A 20,472-nucleotide genomic window follows, 5' to 3' on the forward strand; every position below is an offset into this window, starting at 1 on the left:
GGCTGCGGCCGGCGAGAAAGTTCGTTGTCATGTGGATAACGTGTCTCTGCTGCTCGCTGAAATCCGTTATGTCGTTCATAAGTCACGTCGTGGTAGTAGGGTCGGTGCTGTTCTCGTCGCGGCCTGACAGAAGTCACAGGGCCTCGGGGGTAAAAAACGCGGCTGCTCTTGTTGTGGCCGAGCGTCGTAAGTAGGGCCTCTGTCGTAGAGACGTGGCTGCTGTCGGGCGCGAGTTCATAATCCTCAGTGCCCCTCGCCGCAGGATACGGGGAGAAGGATGCCACGTTTGGCTCGAAGTCTGGTGGTAGGCGGAAGCTATGTGTGCCTGGATGTGTCACTTGCGCGTACAGGGTGAGCTCTTCCCGAGCTATTTGTCGTATCGTTGATGCCAGATCGAGGGGCTGGTTGCGGTCCACGCTATCAACTGTCGTCACGTTGGCTAGCCTGCCAAACTTCGGTGTGATGCGCTCGTCTTCAGTTGCTCGAAAGTACGACAGTGCCGAATGATGTCAGCGATGGAATCCAGGTTGTCCTTTGCGATGACGAAATTATAAACGTCTTCGGCAATTCCTTTCAGGATGTGCCCGACTTTGTCTTCCTCAGACATTCCAGAGTCCGCCATCCTACACAGTTTTATTACCGCCTCAATGTAGGTCGTGCAGGTTTGGCCTGCCACTTGCGCATGTTGCAATAGCGTCTGTTCTGCCCTTTTCTTTTTCGTCGCGGAGTCGCCGAATCGCTCTTTGATGTCGGAAACAAATCTTCCCCATGTTGTAAACGTTTCCTCGTGATTGTCGAACCACAACAACACACTATCCGTTAGAAAGAACACGACGTTCGAAAGCTGAGAAGCGCTGTTCCACTTGTTGGCGGCACTCACCCGGCGATAATGGATGAGCCATTTTTCGACGTCTTCGTCCCATCTTCCAGCGAGGGAACGCGGATCTCTCAGTTGTAGAACGGAACTTGTCGGCGCAGCTGTTGGAATGTTCGTCTGCGTCGTGGGACATATTCAACTCCGGTATATATGTTCGGTAGGAGTCCAGCAAGGCGACGGCTCCGTCGAAGAACTTTTGCTTCAGCCTCTGTCTTCGGGTGTCGATTACCCCGCACATTCCACCACAACTGTTACGAAGAGTTGCGAAGAAATGGGTTTATTTACAGGTGATGGATGATGATCGTAACGTGATCGTAACGTGATCGTAGCGCAGCCCGGCCTCTCAAACTGTTCGTTCTCTTCGTCTTCTCTTCTCCCTTCTTGTCCGCGCCGTTCGTGTCCGTTACATACAACATATACACACACACACACACACACACACACACACACACACACACACACACACACATATATATATATATATATATATATATATATATATATATATATATATATATATATATATATATATATATATATATATATATATATATATATATATATATATATATATATATTATAATACCGAGACCGATCGAGTTGTGCTGTTTATTCCAAAAACGGTAACGCCCGCAGCTCACGCGCGAAGAAGTCGAAGAAGAGGGAAGATGATGATGGCTATGTACAAATGAAAACGACGAAGTACGTTAATAGTGCTTACACTAACTTCCCCCCGTCATGGAAGCGGCCAACCTGGCCGCAGATTAGAGATTATCTAAACGGGGAGTGAAGGGCTTCATCCGCGACACGTGAACAATTTCGGCATTCCGGCGGCGCCGGTCAGTGACGGAGTGTACTGGGCGGACGAGATAGTTCACTGCAGATGTTTGCTGCACAACGGTGTATGGACCAATGTAGCGTGGAAGGAACTTCTCGCAGAGGCCTGGGGTGCGGACTGGAGTCCAAAGCAGGACTTGGTCCCCTGGGTGAAAACGTAGGTCACGGCGTTTGTTGTCGCAGTAACGCTTGCGCTCAGCTTGGGTAGATTCTGTGCTTTGCCGGGCGATTTGACGGCAATGTGCAACTCGGGCAGCAAAATCTTCTGGAAGCGACGCGTTAGGCGAAGAAGGTGCGAAAAATAGTTCTCTGTCGAATATGGTTGAAGGAGATCGTCCATACACAAGGAAGAAAGGGCTGTAGCCGGTAGTCCGTTGAATAGCAGTATTATATGCGAATGTCACAAAAGGAAGAATTTTATCCCAGTCAGTGTGGTCAGGACGGATGTACATGGAAATCATGTCAGACAGCGTACGGTGGAAGCGCTCAGTAAGGCCATTGGTTTGCGGATGATAAGTAGAAGTAGATTTGTGGATGGTATTAGTGGCTCGAAGAACTTCCTCGAGAACTTCGGAAATGAACGCCTTGCCACGGTCACTAAGAACGCGAGGAGCCCCGTGGCGCAAGACGATGGCGCGCAAGAAAAAGTCGGCGACCTCAGAAGCGGTGCCGGATCGCAGAGGGGCAGTCTCGGCATATCTTGTTAAATGGTCGACCGAAGTGACAATCCAACGGTGACCGGAGGGTGTCAACGGCAAGGGACCATATAAATCAATGCCAACAAATTCAAAAGGTGCGTCCGGGCAAGGGAGAGGTTGTAGTAAACCGGCAGGAGGGGATGTCGAGCGTTTGCGGTGCTGACATGACGCACAAGAGGCAATGTATTTGGCCACCGTTGTGGATAGGCCAGGCCAGAAGCAGCGGGTCTTTATGCGGTCGTAAGTCTTGTGGAAGCCTAAGTGGCCAGCCGATACATCGTCGTGAAGTGCCTCTAATACCCGCAAGCGAAGGCAGCGAGGTAGAACTGGGACCCACCGGTGACCTGTTGGGTGGTAAACGTAGCGGTGTAGCACGCCACCTTGAAGGCGGAATTGTCGAAGTTGGCGTCGCAAGCGGCTGTTGGGTGGTTCGGTGAACCCACTAAGGCGATCCATGAGAGCTCGACAGTAGGAGTCGGCCCGCTGAAGCGAGACGAAATCAGAGTGTGATGAAAGCGTAACTTGGTCCAGGGGCGTTATCGAGCGCTGGTGGGAAGCAAGCGTAGCATCGGAACGACGTGGTTGGGAAGACGACGGCGCGTTACAGGGAGAGAGTGAGAGTGGGCAGCGAGACAGTGCGTCTGCATCATGATGGCGTTTTCCAGACTTGTATGTTATAGTGAAGTCATATTCCTGCAAGCGCAGTATCCAGCGTCCTAAGCGTCCTGACATGTTTTTCATTGATGACAGCCAACACAGAGCATGATGATCGGTGACGATGGTGAAGTGGCGGCCGTAAAGGTATGGGCGAAATTTCTGAATCGACCAAACGATAGCCAGGCACTCTTGCTCTGTAATGGTGTAGTTCCGCTCAGCTGGAGAAAGTGTTCGGCTGGCATATGCTATGACTTCCTCTTTAGATTCTGTATTACGTTGCAGAAGTACTGCGCCAATACCTTGTGTGCTTGCGTCAGTATGGAGTATGGTGGGGGCACGATTATCGAAGTGGCGAAGCACTGGTCCGGAAGTAAGATGCCGCTTAAGAGCTTGAAAAGCCGACTCGCAGTCGCTAGTCCACGTGAAAGAGGCACCGGTAACCAGTAGCTTGTGTAGAGGAGCTGCTATTGCTGCGAAGTTGCGTATAAATCTACGAAAATATGACGCCAAGCCGAGGAAACTACGTAGATCTTTCTGTTGCTGGGAGCGAGGAAACTGAAGAACGGCACTAATCTTTTCGGGGTCAGGCTGGATGCCAGCTTTTGAGACGACGTGACCCAATACTTTTATTGTTTTGCTTGCAAATTTGCATTTTTTTGTATTGATTTGGAGACCAGCATTCGCAAGGCACTTGAGAACTTGAGAAGAAGAAGAACTTGAGAAGAACTTGAGAAGAAGATGTTGGCTGAAGTTAGAGGAAAAAAAGATGACAATATCGTCCAGATAACACAGGCATGTCTTCCATTTTAGACCACGAAGGACGTTGTCTATCATGCGCTCAAATGTGGCAGGAGCATTACAAAGGCCAAAAGGCATCACGTTAAATTCATAAAGGCCATCCGGTGTAGCGAATGCGGTCTTTTCTTTGTCGGTCTCGTTCATCGGAATTTGCCAATATCCTGACCGAAGATCAAGGCTGGAGAAATACTCCGCCCCTTGCAGTGTGTCCAAAGCGTCGTCAATTCGAGGTATTGGATATACGTCCTTGCGTGTGATCTTATTGAGCGCTCGATAATCCACGCAAAAGCGAACTGAGCCATCTTTTTTCTTTACCAGGACCACGGGAGACGCCCATGGGCTAGATGAAGGTCGTATTATCTTCCGCGCAAGCATGTCAGCAACCTGTTGTTCAATTACCTTTCGTTCCGACGGCGATACACGATAGGGGCGTCGTCGTATAATAGCGGAACCATCGGTTTCGATGCGGTGTGTAGCCGCAGGAGTTTCGCTCAACACAGGGGAACAGCTATCGAAACAGGCTTTGTGCTTTGCCAAGACCGCCAGTAAGGCTTCTGTCTCTGCGGCTGTTAGGTCAGAACCAAGAACGGCTGGAGGAGGGAAAGAAGAATCCAAACCTGAGGTTGGTGCTGGCGATGAGGAAGAGCAGAGCATAAACTATAGAGATAGGTTGAGTGTCAGCGAGGGTTGCCACAGTCATCCCTTTGGGCAGCATCACTGAATCTGGGGTCGGGTTGCAAGCAGACAGAAGGGCGCGGCCACGTGAAAACTGGACGAGACAGGTGGCTATGAGAATTCCGCGAGAAGTACAGCGGGAAGAAGGGGCGACTAGGGCGTCTCCGTCGGCGATCTGACTGGATGTTACGGCTACAACGTCTTCGTGACCAGGACGCAGGACGTAGTCGGCAGCGATGGTCAAGTTCACGCATGAAAGTGAAGAGTCCGCAACAGGTTCAAGCTCTGTATCCGTGATGTCGACAACTTCCTCTCTACATGAAATGACGGCTGAAGCAGAATGTAGGAAGTCCCAACCCAGTATAAGTTCATGGATACACGTTGGAAGGATGATAAACTCGATGTGGTGGCGTATGCCGTCGATGAGAACACGAGCAGTACACTGTCCGTCAGGGTGAATGAATGCATTATTAGCACCACGCAAAATAGGTCCAAGATAAGATTAACGAAGTACGTTAATAGTGCTTATAATATATATATATACATATATATATATATATATATATATATATATATATATATATATATATATATATATATATATATATATATATATATATATATATATATATATATATATATATATATACACCCATGTTTACTCGCACGCGAATATCCCGAAAGGTCCCGGACTTTGTCTCGAGCCCATGTATGCGTGGGTAAATAACTACTCCGGAGTACTCCGAATGACTACTTCGGAATCAGCTGTCCCTCCCCTCGTAGTATCGTGGCGTAGCAGTCACAGCATTGCACACGTGATTGGGAGGTACGTCGTCGCAATCTCGCAGACGTATGTTTATTTATTGTACTTACTTTCGTTGATCTGTAATATTGACTTCTTTGACTTCTGCAGTCGTTGTTCGTTGTGTCTGCTTCACCACAGGGCCTAGCACGGAAAGTTCCAACCAAGGGAGCGAAGGGGGGTTGTATAGGTGCGGTTAAATTCCGATGCACTGGGGGGGAAAGGGACCGATAATATTACTGGCGATACTTTGGAAATGCTTCATGTGGTGTATGTGCGGTCAGCGGGCTTCCATATTCACAATTTCGTTTATCTCGAAAATGAAGTTATCTCGAGTTTCTTCTTTTCTGGTTTTTTTACAGCTTCGAATCAGCGGGGAGTTGCGTGCTTACTTAAGACTGCCATTGAAAGCTATCTTTTTTGCCTAATTTACATTGTTGCTAACCATATCTTGCATTCCACTGAAAGCTAGGTTTCTTTCGTTACTCTGTACCATACTGTTTTCTTTTTGCTGTATCGTGACTTTCTTATTTATTCCACTCCATTCTGAGCCTTAAACATGTCGAAATAAATAAATAAATAAATAAATAAATGGATAAATACCTAGATGAATTATAATTAATTAATTAATTAGTGTTGTGTGTGCGAACGTGAGGGGCGTCGCACACGCCAGAATCCTAATACAAAGAAGTCAAGGAAGCTGGTTTTCGCATCCTAGATTTTGGAGCAACGCAGCAAACCTGCGCCCTCAGGTGTAGCGAGTGAGGCATTCCTCGCGCCATCTCTGGTAGCGCATGTTTAACGCTATAGCTTTTTTTTTTTTCGTGTTTGCCCGACCTTCGTATAGGCATTCGCGGGTTGGGAGAGAGACCTCTATGTAATTTTGCTTCTTTTTGATGACGCTTTAGCGGCCGCAGACCAATGAGTAACGACAGGCTGTTACTGAGAATTTGTTTTGTTGTAAAATATCCATTTCCAGGTCACGCATAAAATTTATCCTCGTGGCTGTTGTATAACCGGTGACTCAGGCACAGCCAGTAGAGACATTGGCAAAGTGGTGAGTGCTGAAGGCGCACCGCCAAGTGGCAAACCCTATGTTACGCGCGCCCCAGTGACGTGGGCCAGCCACTGAAACAAAACAACAATAAAATCCGCTTCGTCATTAGCGACTTCATATCTACTGCTATAATCGCGTTTGGAAGGAAGTTTAAGCGGCGGGTAAACAAGGCGCAAAGCACGTCATCCTCTGTAGTGCTTTGGCAGAAGCAGATGTTGAGAAGCAGGAGTCCTCAGAAAAAGTCGCCAGATATCTCTCTTGGGACTTTTGGGTAAAGCAAACGCAGAAGAGAAGCCCTCGTCTGCTTCACCGTGTCATCTGCGGCCGCTGTCACTTGAGTTAAGCGGGAGAGCCAAATGTTAAGGGCAGTGAGAGCCGAACAAGAAAAACGAATGTTGGGGGCACGAGTTTCTTCACAATTGTTCTCAAAGTATGCGGTTGGTTATGAAAAGCAATCATTGGTTTATATCAGACTGTAACAAATCATTGCCTGGCACGGTTATATACGTTCGTTTTAAGCGGCACTTACCATCGGGTTGTTCACTTGTCACTTGTAGAATTGCACATGTGCGTCTCTATCGATTTCCGACACGATACGCAAATTTTTCTTTGCCGTAGAGATAGGCACAGTTGCAAGGACATATTGCAGGCACACAAAGAATCCTTGTTCCCTATGCTAAACTGTCTGCTGGTCTAACTAAAAGTATAAGAAAGATTTCTGCGTACAATACATGTTCTGCAGGGAGTACATTCGAGAGTACTAATTAGTACACACAATAAACGCTCATACGTTTTGAATGATCTGCAAGCTCTCGCCAACCCAGCAGTTGTGCTTTCATGGGTCACATGACGACTTCACTTTATAATTTACAATCTATGCTTGAAGAAGCAGAAAAGAACATTCGGTGGCTATTACTAATGTAGATCTTTATATAGCGTGCTTCGCACAACTGTATGTGTGCAACTGGATGCAATATTGTGTTTCACAGAATAATATGGTACAGAAAGAAGTTGCCCATCTACTCTGTCGCGCCGTGCTCATAGGTGTTTTTTGAAATTTAGGAGCAACTAGAAGGACCGCGAACTGTTGGGAGGGAAGTGCATAACTGCATTTTTTTCTTTTCTCGCCCTCCGTGCAGCTTTGCAGCGCCAAACAGAACGCAACAAACGTGAAATACGGGATTACAGCCGCACGATTAGAATTTGCCGACTCATCCGGGCAGTGCAAGAACGGGACGTTTCCACTGCTCCGCGCGCTGAAGCAGATCGTGAAGTTCTTCAGCGACAGCTACAAATCAGAGGCGGACTTTGACAAGTGCGTTGCGCTAAAGACGTGACCGCACCTTCGAGTCTCGTAGATATGGATTTATCAGGCTGTATCTTAAACAGCGAAATACTGCTGGATAATGAGTTTGCGAGATGTTTGCAATAAATCTGTAATGCATTACCGCGGTCCCTCCTCAACTCATTTGTTTTATGCTCAGCGGCAGCGCGGGGGCCGAATAGAAGAGGGTCATTCTGCTGGACGACGGTAAGGAACAATTGAAATGCGCCATGAAATGTGCCTAATGCTTCAAAAGGATTAGGGGCAATCGGATGTTGCTTTTACAAGGCTAAGCTTTGATCTGAAGGAAAAAAAAGTGACCTGATATGCGCGGCCCCGTGTTCACAAATTTTAAGTTGTCACTTTTCTGTTTCTCTTGTCCAGAGCGGACAAAAACTACCAGTTTCGTCGCGTTTAGGGAGATTCTAGAGGATGCAATTTCCAGAGTATACAGGGTGGTTCAGCTTACTTGTACCAAAATCTAAAATGTGTACGTGGGCATTACTAGGACGCAATTAGGTTAGTATTGTTCACTGCTTTCGTGAGCATCTGAAAGTTCTTTTGCTATTCATAATTAACATTTGGAAAGCATATTTAGCGCCAACGAACAAGGGCAGAAGGGAAACGACACCACAGTGGGCCATCGATAACTTGGTATTCAGGAAACACTCTCCTATTTATTTCAGTGTCGTCTGCCTCCTGTCCTTGTTCGCTGGCGCTAAATATGCTTTCGAAGTCAGTTTACCAACACGCCCAACAAATGGCGACCCATAATTAATAGTTCTTAAACTAAATTTTAAAGTATTGCTTTAAACGCAACATATATGCCATGGAAAAAAGTTGAGGAGCTTATTGATAAATCTCCAAATAATTTTTTTGTGAAGGTAGCTGCTTTGGCTCAAGTTTTCAGGGCTGCAAACAAGGCGTGCATGATTCGGAAAAAAGTACTACGAGACTATCGGCGCTTTCGCGCAGCGACATTTGTGCCTTGTCAATGAGTGATCGATTCCGTAAGCAAACGGATCGCATGAAAAGGCTTTAAATTTAAAGGGCCCCTCACCGGGCACTATAGCAAATTTTGGTTATACGCTGGACGTCGTTACGTGTCCTCAGGGAGCGTTCTCCCGCATTCTTTTTTTTCAGATCAGCCCCTTAAGAGCTGAGATAGAAATATTTCAGTGTCGGAAAACCATGATTTCAGGAGGGGAGCTCCACTGCAAAGCGAGGCACTCTCTCTCCTCGCCCCATCTAGCCTCCGCAAGCGAAATTCCTTCCCTGCGTTTTCCCATACCGGACCCCGAAGATCGCGTGACGCATACGTCACGGGCGCCGCCTTCTCTCTCTTTTTTTTCCCCGTTATTTTTTGCTGAGAGGTGCACTTCATTTCACGGCGATGCGCGCGAGCTGTTGTCAATGTCTCGTGATCCCGTACTGAAAAATTAGTGAAAATTACACAGTGAAATTACACAGTGAAAAATTACATAGTTTTGGTGCCCCCGCGCGCGACTGCATGACTGGGAACACGGAGACGAACCGAAAGTACATCTCTCTTGCTGCTGTGCGAAGTAAAACAAAAACACTGAGACATTCGGTTTGTGTGTTTTATTATTTCCCTAAGCTTGAAGTCGTCTATTCAGGAAAATATTACACAAACAAGAGATGTTGCTAGAATAAAACTCGGACTAGCGTGTCACCACGAGCGACGTCACAGTGCGAACACGTGTACGTACGCGCACTAGCACGTGTACGTCATCCTCCGGCTTCAATCGCGGCGGCCGCTAGAGAAGGGAAAACGGCGTTCGATGTGAAATTTGAGACCTTTCTGCGCCGCTTAGCGATGTAATACTTTGCAGACACGATGGTTATCGCGCACTGTATGCTCTGCACCTTAAACTGGCCAGACCTAGCGAGCGGCCTCCGGTGTACTCCGGTAGCAACTTAGTATTGCGCAGCCAGGCATTGTTGCACAGGCTGTATCTTGAAAGTGGCCTGCGTTGGGAGCAGTGGCTTGGCGCGCAGATGGCTCACACATTTGTGCGTGTTCTCTTTTTGTTCTCGACGCTCAGTTTGGTTGAAGCGACAGACAGCACGAAAGTCACTTCGGTCGCTGCCGCCACCGCGCTTCCTCACGTCAGTGTTTTGACAACCAGTGTTCGCGGCCATCGACTGTGATGTGGCAAAACGCGCCTGTGCGCACTTGGGGGGAGGGGGGGGGAGGGGGGAGGATCCTACTCCGGCGGCTACTGCGTATGGCGTGATCTGCGATACTGACAGTCTAGGCATCTAGGCGCACCGAGGGCCGACAGCTTCGTGTGTGCCATAGCACCCAAAAGCCTGCGCGTCACCCACGATCACGAAGTCAAACGTCACCGCCACTTTTTATTTTGCCGCTGCGTATGCAAGATTTTATTTCATTTCATTTATTTATAATCTGAAGGCCCGAAGGCATTACCCGCCAAGATAATGAAATCATCAAATGAAGAAAATAAAAGCTTCTGCACAATGTAGGCCAACATATTCAAACCAGCAACTTCTAGTCAAACATTTTATTGAGAATACCAAATTGAAATATATGGCTGTGCGCTGTCAGCGTGCGCCCCTAGTGTGTCTGTTCAGTCAGCATTGAAATGATGGGATGCTCATGGATTGCGCTACACTTCGTACTTTTAGCCTGAAATTGACTTTGTAGAATTCCATATGAGCTCTTACCTGGGTTATTTCTCATAGCAAACTTATACTGTGACAACAATAAGTCATATTTATCCCTTAATTTGTACCACTCGCTGGCTTCGAGAACAGTGAAAAGAAAAAGTCATGCCTATATATTATGTCACTTCTGATGACATCTGCAGAAGCTAACATCACCTACAATCAATGATCCCCTATATATTAAATTTCATGCTCTGTCTATGGTTGTGAGGTTGCTATGTGTTGGACTTGCTTGTATACGAACTCGGATAACACCTTAGCGCCAGCAAACAACAAGTGGGACGGGGACATCATGATGGGCTTCGTTCAAGAGTTTATTCCCCGACAATTTAGACGATTGTACACAGCGCACAGCCGTGCTATTCATGGACATTACGTCATACTACTACTTCAAAAAATTCACCGATGACTACGATACTTTCTAATGCGAAATTTGAGCGCAGTTCCATACACGTTTTCATCTCGCGATATATTGCCTGGCGCGCACAATCTGTGTCGTGCGCCACGACTGTCTCGCTAATCGGGAGATCGCGAGAGGCAGCGCGTGGCTGACAGCAGCCGCCGCAGACAGACGTCCGCTCACGCAGCGCTTTGTTTCCAAATGCCTGGCGCACGCTACTCTTACTTTACGCGGGAGATTTGGGTACACCATGCTCAGATACACCTTCCTCTATTAAATATTGGATAAACTCCCTAGTGGGAATCATCAGATAATGTGTAAGCGTGATTTCCAGTCTCTCATCTCGCACACATGCAACAAGCCATTGATTGAGTGGCCGAGTTACGCACATCGCAGCTCACTCTGTCAAGGAAGACGGAATGTACTGCATGTATTGCAATGACCTGTTATAATTGCATACTTTGTGGGCCTAATTAGTCGGAAAATGTCTAATGGGATGAAATTATTGTAATCGTAATTCATTTCAATTATGATAAAGTAATCAAATATGAATTCTTTTATTACCAGTATTATAACTGATTGGGCTTAGACAATCCAACCATCCTCAAGTAAGCCTGAAGAGGCTTCAGTCATCTTACTGCTAATTAATCCTGATTAGCCGTTATACATATGACTTTAGCCAATTGAAATGATGCCTAATTTTCTTACATCCCCTTTATTATTCATCACTAGGCTTATTAAATACGGTCTTAATTAAACTTGATTACATTTTTCAGGAACTGTAGTGGACTGCTTTATTTCTGCACTGATTTTGTGACATAACCGACAGTAAAATATATTTGTTGCCTTTCTAGTTTCTGCCTACTTTCTTTCATTTGCTAACTGTTTGATCAATTACTTGTGGCAACTGTAGGGGCCTGCTTTCTTACTGCACCGACTTTATAGCATGGCCGACTGTGTGGTATACACACTTGCTGCGTAGTGGCCTAATTTCTTTCTTGACTAACTGTATGATATATTTACTTGTGGCAACTATATGGGCTTACTTTTTTGCTGCACAGTCTGTATGGTACAGCCGACTGTATGCTATACCTTCCGCGGCAGCTGTAGCGATCAGCTTTCCTTCCGCACTAACTGTATGGTATATTTACGTCTTGTCGCAACCATAGTGGCCTGCTTTATTTCTGCACCGACTGTATGGTCTACTTTCCGCTGCAGCTGTAGCGATCAGCTTTTCTTCCACAGTAACTGTATGATATATTTACTTCTTGTCGCAACCATAGTGGCCTGCTTTATTTCTGCACCGATTGTATGGTATACTTTCTGCGGCAACTGTAGTGGCCTACTTTCTGTCTATCCTAACTTTATGATATATTTAGCAGTGTGATGGTTTGATCTATAGTTTATGATATAGTTACTTGTTGCTGCAGCTATAGTGGTCCGCATTCTTTCAGCCCCGACTCTATGGTATGGCCACTGTATGGCATACTTTTCGCGGCAATAGTAGTAGTAGGCTTTCTTTCTGCACGGACTGTATGGCATGGCCGACTGTATGCTATATTTTTTGCAGTAACTGTAGTGGCCTACTTGCTTTCTACACTGACTGTACGAAATAGCTATTTGTTGTGTCAACTGTAGTGGCCTGCTCACCTTCTGCACTGACGTCTTGGTATGGGCATGGTAGGGTATACTTACTTTTGGCGGCAGCTGCAGTAATCAGCTTTATTTCTGCACCCAATGTATGGTACAGCCGATTGTACAGTATGTTTGCTGCGGCAACTGTGATGGCCTACTTTTTTCTACGCTAACTGTAGGATAAGCTGTGGGGTCCTGCCTTCTTTCTGCAGCAACTGTACAACATGGCCGACTGCATGGTATACAAATGACGTACAGCGCGAGGGACACGGATTGCGAGAGACGGAATACACAGCGCAGTATTTGTTGTCTGTCGCAGTCCTTGTCCTTCGCACTGTACGTCATTCTTTATCATGAATTACCAACTAGCCCAAGCAACCACCCTAGTTCACTGCATGGTAGACTTTCTTAGGCAACTGTAGTGGTCTACTTTCTTTCTACGCTAACTGCATTATATAGTTGCTTGCTACCACATCTATAGTGATCAGCTTTCAGCACCGATTGTATTGTATGGCTGATTGTATGGTAAACTTGTCGCGGTGACAGTAGAGACCTGTTCAGTTATGTACCGACTGTATGGTACAGCCGACTGCATGACACACTTATTGCGGCAACTGTAGTGGCCTACTTTCTTTCTACGCTAACTGTATGGTATAGTTAATTGTTGTGGCAACTCTATGGCATGCTTTCTTTCTGCGCCTACTTTATGACACGGCGGACTGTAAGGCATACTTAGTTGTTGCGGCAGCTGTAGTGATAAGTTTTATTTCTGCATCAGCTGTACAGTACAGCATGCTGTATGGTATACTTGCTGTGGCAACTGCAGTGGCCTACTTTCTTTCTAAGCTAACTGTATGATATAGTTACTTGTTGTTGCCACATTACTGGACTGCTTTATTTCTTAGCATACGGTATGGTATGGCTGACTGTATGGTATGCTTGCTGCGGCAACTATAGCGGCCTACTTTCTATGCTGACTGTAGGGGACTAATTTATTTCTGCACCAACTTTATAGTATGGCCGAGTGTATGGTGTACTTACTTGTGACAGTTACAGTGCTCAGCTTTCTTTCTGCACCGACTGTATGCTATGGCAGAGTGTTCGGTATACTTGTTCCGGCATGAGTGGTGGCAGGCTTTCTTTCTGCACAGACTGTGTGACATGGCGACTGTATGCTATACTTGTTGCGACATTTCTAGTCGACTACTTTTTCTACGTTAACTTATTATATAGTTACTTCCTATGGCAACTGTAGGGCCTGCTTTCTTCCTGCACCACTTTATGGTATGGCCGAGTGTATGGTATGCTTCCTTGCAGTGGCACTTGTAGTGTTCAGCTGTTTTTATCCACCAGTTGCATTCTATGGCAGACTGTTCGGTATACTTGTTACGGCAGCTGTAGTGGTCTGTTTTATTTCTGCACCGACTGCACGGTATACTTGTTGCGGCAACTATGGCAGCCTACTTTCTTTTATGCTTACTGTATGATATAGTTACATCTAGTGACAGCTGTAGGGGGTGTTTTCTTAACCGACTTTATGATGTGGCCGACTGTATGGTATACATACTTGTTGCCGCAGCTGTAGCCATGAGCTTTCTTTCAGCCCCGACTGTATGCTATATCCGACTGTATGGTATCCTTGTTACGGCACCTGTAGCGTCATACTCTCTTTTATGCTTACTGTATGATATAGTTACCATAGGGACTGTTTTCTGAACCGACTTTATTATGTGGCCGACTGTATGGTATACATACTTATTGCCGCAGCTGTAGCCATCAGCTTTCTTTCAGTACCAATATATGCTATAGCCGACTGTATGGTATATTTTTTGCGGCAACTATAGCGGCCTACTTTCTTTTATGCTTACTGTATGATATAGCTACTTCTAGTGACAGCTGTAGGGGGTGTTAGCATTAAAACTATAGCCAACATGTAAACCATGACAGGGAACATTAGCCGCTGTGCTTATAAAAATTCCCGACCCGCAGTAGGAAATGGACGGACTAAAATTGTTTAACTTAATTTGCACATACTGTGTAAGTTCTCTTTGTGCACCATTACTTTCGGACTAACTCGTCATGAAGAATACCTTTGTGACACTCGCAAACAGTGTTCGTCCAACATGAACTGTGGTCAAGCGAAATCTCCCATTTAAAAGCTCGAAATTTTAAGCTAGTTTCAACCTTCTAAATCCACCCATTAATAATACACCTGGAATGGGCGTCCTACAGCCGTGACAGCTGCTGCGCTGGCATGATGGAAATTTATTCATTCGCGGCGTGCGTGACGCTGACAGCGACCGTGTACTTCTCCGCTATCAGTTATCTGCGTTCCTTTGCAATCGCTGACTAATTTCCCCGGAAAACCTCGACTCCCGGTAACAGCGCTCGGTAACAGCCCTTCTCTGGGACTGCGTGGATGCACTCGCTCGCAGGCTGCGCCACAGAGATGGCTTTTGTTACATCTACGTTATGGGAAACCACGCACGGACGTTACAGCTGGGGAAGTCGATTATACCGCGCACTCGAGCGAGATGGCCACAATGCGGCGATGGAAGTTGGCGATAGCGGAATTGTTTTCTCCGTGCGTTTTTGGCATTATGAACTACACGTGTATACTACCTCGTCATTTTTGAAGGCAATGGGTTTCCCTCGACGATGCTGTGCTGAAAACATGTCGTGCGACCGGTAGTCAGTGCCGATTTTTGTCGATCTGACAAGGTGTCTTGGTGCGCATACTCGTACAACTGGCTTGAATCACGACACTACGTCATTAAATAGGGGACTTCAAATATTGCACCAAACTTGTTACATATTCAACCCGGATGGTCACCGGAGGTCATCTCCATTTGTGCTCTCTAGTGAGAACTGCGGTGAAAAGTTTGGTAGGCAATACTTTTGGCTTGTCTAGAAGCGCAGCCATGCAGGGGGAATACGCGACTTAAGGCGTGATACTGCAGCGAGTGAGTGAGTGACAACTAAGTGGATTGCAACAAACAAGAATGCATTTGAGGTCGTTCAGGTTCAGCCTCAGATGACTTGCCGGAAATTGAGGAACCTTCTGCGGAGAAGGGCGACGCAGTGGAAGCGAAAAAAATAATAATATCATCAATTGTTTCCCTTTCGTTACAAAAAAAGATGAATGGTTAGTAATAAAAAGATCTTATTTATGTATACAAAAGTTCCGGCAAAGGTGTATGCAAAAGCTGCTCCATTAGTTTATCTCACCTTGCGGGGTCACCTAGAAGTAGAAGTATTGGAATGGGGGCTTGAGTACTTTTCACTGATAAAGCATTTTCAAGATACTCGTCATATTTACATTGTTCTAGAAACACGCATCGGTGCCTCTGCTGTGAGGCATTCCTTGTGGTATTATTATGGCCACGAGTTGGCTTCCAATTTTCTCTTCCTGTAGAATAACAACATCATGTTACAGTGCCTGACCCATAGATCCTCTACATCGAGTTCTGGGCGGTCACTCAGAACATTATTTGGCGGATTTTCTGCATAGTCGTGTGGGCAGCGGTGACGCAGTGGCATGCCTCAGCAACCCAACTTCTGTTTTATACGGCAAACATTGTACATGCTCTGACTGGTAAAAACGATCGTTTACAAAATGACGAGTGACGAAAAGAACTCGGCGAGTCATGATAGGGACAAAATACCGCAGGAAGGATACGATGCCATCAACTCTGCACAACGTGTGCACACTGATTGTGTTCACAGACTTGTTCTAGTCAACACAAAGTATACTAAACATCTCTATTTAAACAGATAACACCAAACAGAGTGCCGAAAAAGCAAATTGTGAAATTTATTGGTGCGGTAAGTATTACGCGGTAAGTCTTACTCTCTTTCTCGCGGTATCATTTATGGCCAACACCTAGGTCGCGGTAAACATGCCCAGGCGCGCGCAGTCAATCGCCTTTCAAGAATTCGTCTTCTTTAATGGAAGTGGCACTGCACAAAGGTGATGAAAAAGCGGATACATGGTTTTTTTAATGCGGAGATATATCTCATTGGGATTTCTTCATAGGCTCGGCATCCGGTTTGAGAGCCTCAATGTGGTAGTAACAAAACGAAGTGCGTGCACGATGGTGGTAATTAAACCAAGGACCCCCAGTGCAGCAGCCCAATGCAGTAACTGCTAATTAGGCCACTGACGCATTCACAACGCAAGAGCATAACGTTACCAGTCCTTTCCTCGCGCACGCGAGTGCTTTGGGACACGTGGCGCCTGCGTCTCCTAGCGTAGCAACAATTATAAATAAGTTGGGAGGCGATGAAACCTCCATGTTGAAGTTGATCAAAGAGCGAGTTGTGGGTGCGAATGGGGTATGGTCACATGCCACGGTGCTCTATAGCGCCACTCCTCGCGACAGGGGAGTCCGAGGAGCGTATAACTTTTTTGACTGCACTACCTGCGGGATCGGTCCGTGTTACAATGCACAGTCTACGGCAACTGACCACATTTTTATACTGCACTATCTACGCGGATGGTCCATATTCTTAAACCGCACTATCTTCGGGATCGGCCAACGAAGCAGGATAGAGAAACACATATACCCGATACGTAAAAGTGACGGAAGCTGCGCTAAGAAAGACAGTGACTTTTAGAAGTAGCAGTTTTGCCTGAGAGGATAAGAATTGACAGATGTACCAAACTATTTGAACATTACGCTAAGTAAAGCTCTTACTCGTTTGGACAGTATAAATTTCGCTAACTAAACGTTCGCTAACTAAACAAGCGTAGTGTCACCACCCGAGGACACACACGAAGACATTTGACCCGCTGACTGCAAATGCGCGGTCACAACGCTGGCGCGATAAAGAACGGCAGCAGCGAGAGTGTGCGGGTTGTTCCAAACTAACGTTCCGTGCTGCCGGTTGCTTTACCATTGCAGTGCCGCACCTACAGAACTCAGCAGATCACGTGACCTTCTGCAATGGGCACGGGGTAAGGCAGCGCCCATCAGGCCACCGGCCTTCTCGGCTCACTTGCCCCTGCGGTACAGTGTCGCGGCCGTGGCAGTGCTTTCGAGGCATCGCAGGAAGAATCCCCGAGCTGCCAGCGAGCGCAGCACGAGCTACCGGCAGGCAGCGCGCAGTAGCTCCCACGCGATGCTTCTCGCACATGTGATAAAGTCCTAAAGCAACGTGCGACTTCCTAGAACAGTCGGCCATCGCCACACGACTGCTGTATGTGACGTAAGAGTGCCGGTCCGTGGAGCCACGTGACAAACCCTTCTCGAAGAACTCCCTCCACAAGCGAACTATAGATAATTTTACCTAGTCAATGTATATGAGTTTATAGTTCTCTTCTTTACTCTCTCCTCTCTGCTATACGCCCTCCCTGTTCTACTAAGCCCCTGCCCCCTTCCACTGCTGGCTGCTGTTCACGTGTCAGCAGATTGCGCTTGATAATCATTGCGGGCAGCAGTAATTTCCTCGCTTTTCGTAGATTTCGTTGTGTATTTATTGCTTTAAATAAACAACCAGTTACTACTACCGTCACTTGGTAGCCCTTCGCCCTCCCAAGTAATGATGTTGCCTAATACACTACTTCCTTAGACTTGTGCCAGCTTGTTATAGGAAGCGCTAGAATAAGCAATGGCAGTGAAATGTCCAGTCTGAACTACGCTTTATGATTTCAAGGTCTAGGTTTCGACCGTTGATATATGAGAGCACTTGATAAAGCGGGGCAACCCGCCGCGGTGGCTTAGCGGCTACGGCGTGGCGCTGCTATGCGCCAGGTAGCGGGATCAAATCCAGGCCTCGGCGGCCGCATTTGGTGGGGGCGATATCCAAAACACGCCTGTGTCCCGTGCATTAGGGCCGCGTTAAAGAACTCTAGGCGGTTAAAGTTAGTCCAGAGTCCCCCCCTCCTCCCCCCCCCCGCCATCCCGCTACGGCGTGCCTCATTATCAGGTTGTGGTTGTGGCGCGTTAAATCCCAGCGTTTAATTTTTAATTTAACATGGCATAGGCGTATTCACTATGATTTGTACTTCATAATTTCTAAAAGTACCTTTCCAGGTAACATGCACATATACCCTTTTGAAAACGGTGTTTCCACGGCAACGTCGTATGGAAATAATTCACCAGAAAACATGAGAAAAACGGCGATTTACTGAATGCTGGTGGCAGCAGATATTTATTGTTTATCAACAACCAGCTTGCCGATTTCCATGAATTTTTTTATGATAAAAGGTTATACCCTAGTGTCTTTTCAAAGGTGGTTCATTACGGAAACGCTGCCTTTTCTTCTTTTCTTCAAGGAAGTTACCAAGAAAATTGCAATGTTCAAGCGCGACTGCATTCTTTGGCTTCATACTGTCACGCGCTATTGCCGCGCACTGAAGCACGCATCCTGCCAAGCATGGAAGAAGGCTCCGCTCCTGCAGGGCTAACAACAAAGTCAGGCATACAATTTTCTGGGCACCCGAACACGCTGGAATAGAAGGGAACCTAAGGGCAGACAAGGCAGCTCGAGAGCAGACAAACCGAACGGCCTCAAGCACCGACCCTGAGGAACCCATGCCAGTCAACCCAAGCTAGTCAGACATTCTGAATTACTATAATGGGATACGAATCAAATACTCTTCACTCCACAACAGCCTAAATCAGCATGAAGCAACCTCTTGAAGGAGGCTGCAAACAGAAACATACCCAAATCTAAACACACTAAGCAAGATGTTTCCCACCCAGTATAGAGACATTTGCCCCTGGTGCGGCGCCGAGCCCACCTTATATCACATTACACGGGGATGCGTTCACAAGCAACAATTCCTTCAAATAAAAAACCCGAGTGTGGAGCAGTGGAAGAGGGTGCTCTCCAGCAGTGACCCGAAAGTCCAGCAAGGACTAGTAAGGCACTGAGTAGCCACCCTCAGTGGTGCCCTGAAATAGGGGCGTCGACCCTGCGCAGATGGGGAAGAAGACCGTGAAGACGACCGACCACATCTGCGACCCCTAATTTCTAATCAATTATAGCAAATAAAGCTTTTCCTCCTCCTCCCAGGAAGACGTTGAAGACGACGATCAGAGTAGCGCTCGCGTTGTTGCTCTTCCATCTTGCCTGCAGTCGTCTGTCTCTTTATATATTTTGTAAATACAATTCCCTATCTCATTTGGCTACTCTCAGCCCCGTGGCAATAAGATCACGGCCTCCGATAACCGGGGGTGCACGGTCATTCCAATACACGCGGTCCGATCTCGGAGGCTCCGATATGATGTTTAAAATCGAGACCCCTTTCAAATTCTTCTAGCGCCTTTTTTTGTGTAACGTGCGCAATTGTGTAGGCCAACATGATCATGCAAAGCAGTGTTTAGTAAATCAAGGTTTAAAAGAACTTATTCAGGTGCCATGATCCAGACATGTTTAAACACAGCTGGCAGCAGCGCATGCAGCTGCATTGGACGTACGATTTCTTAAAGAAATAATAAAGAGAGGTGATGACACAGAGTTCTATTGCTATACATGCTTGAGAAAAAATGTTTACCTAATTGTAGTCCTGCTATTTTCACTTAAGAAGAATGTGGTTGTGGTTCGTACTTTTCTGAGCCGAAGGTGCGACAGCCGACACGGTTAGTTGTAGCTCTGTAGTAAGACTTTCCGGGTGTTTATTTATTGTTTGTTGATTGGTTTGTTTACTTGCGTGCTTAATTGATTTGTTTTTTACATTTCGCAATTTTAGGACGCTTCGGCGTGCGAAGGTTTGAGCAGCTTGAGGTCGACGAGTTGAAAGAGTGGAAGTGTTTAAGCTTTATGATCACTGTGAGGTAAAAAAGACCAACGCATTTGATAATTTAAAATGATTACTATGTCTGCTTTGCGGTCTTCATGCAACAGCCGTCTGATCAGGCAGCTTTACTCTGCCGTTTTTAGTGGTTTCCTTGTCTTACCAGCACTAAAAGTTTGGGCAGGATTACATGTTCTGTGTTCTTAATGTTATTTCGCTGATTATGCAACGTATATTGCGGCACACGTGGCTTGTATTTTCG

General features: G+C 46.5%; 1 protein-coding gene across 1 annotated transcript in view; it reads left to right on the forward strand.

Annotated features, from left to right (window-relative positions):
- The window catches only part of LOC135900484 (uncharacterized), a 60,875-nt gene extending 53,030 nt beyond the window's left edge, over nt 1–7,845 (forward strand). Inside the window, exons 6-7 of the mRNA XM_065429970.1 lie at nt 6,324–6,401; nt 7,541–7,845. Coding sequence (XP_065286042.1) covers nt 6,324–6,401; nt 7,541–7,738 — 276 coding nt within the window. The 3' untranslated portion in view covers nt 7,739–7,845. The remainder of the gene's footprint in view (nt 1–6,323; nt 6,402–7,540) is intronic.
- Nucleotides 7,846–20,472: the final 12,627 nt, after the last annotated feature.

This window comes from Dermacentor albipictus, chromosome 5 (genome assembly GCF_038994185.2).
Source record: "Dermacentor albipictus isolate Rhodes 1998 colony chromosome 5, USDA_Dalb.pri_finalv2, whole genome shotgun sequence".
Classification (NCBI taxonomy): domain Eukaryota; kingdom Metazoa; phylum Arthropoda; class Arachnida; order Ixodida; family Ixodidae; genus Dermacentor; species Dermacentor albipictus.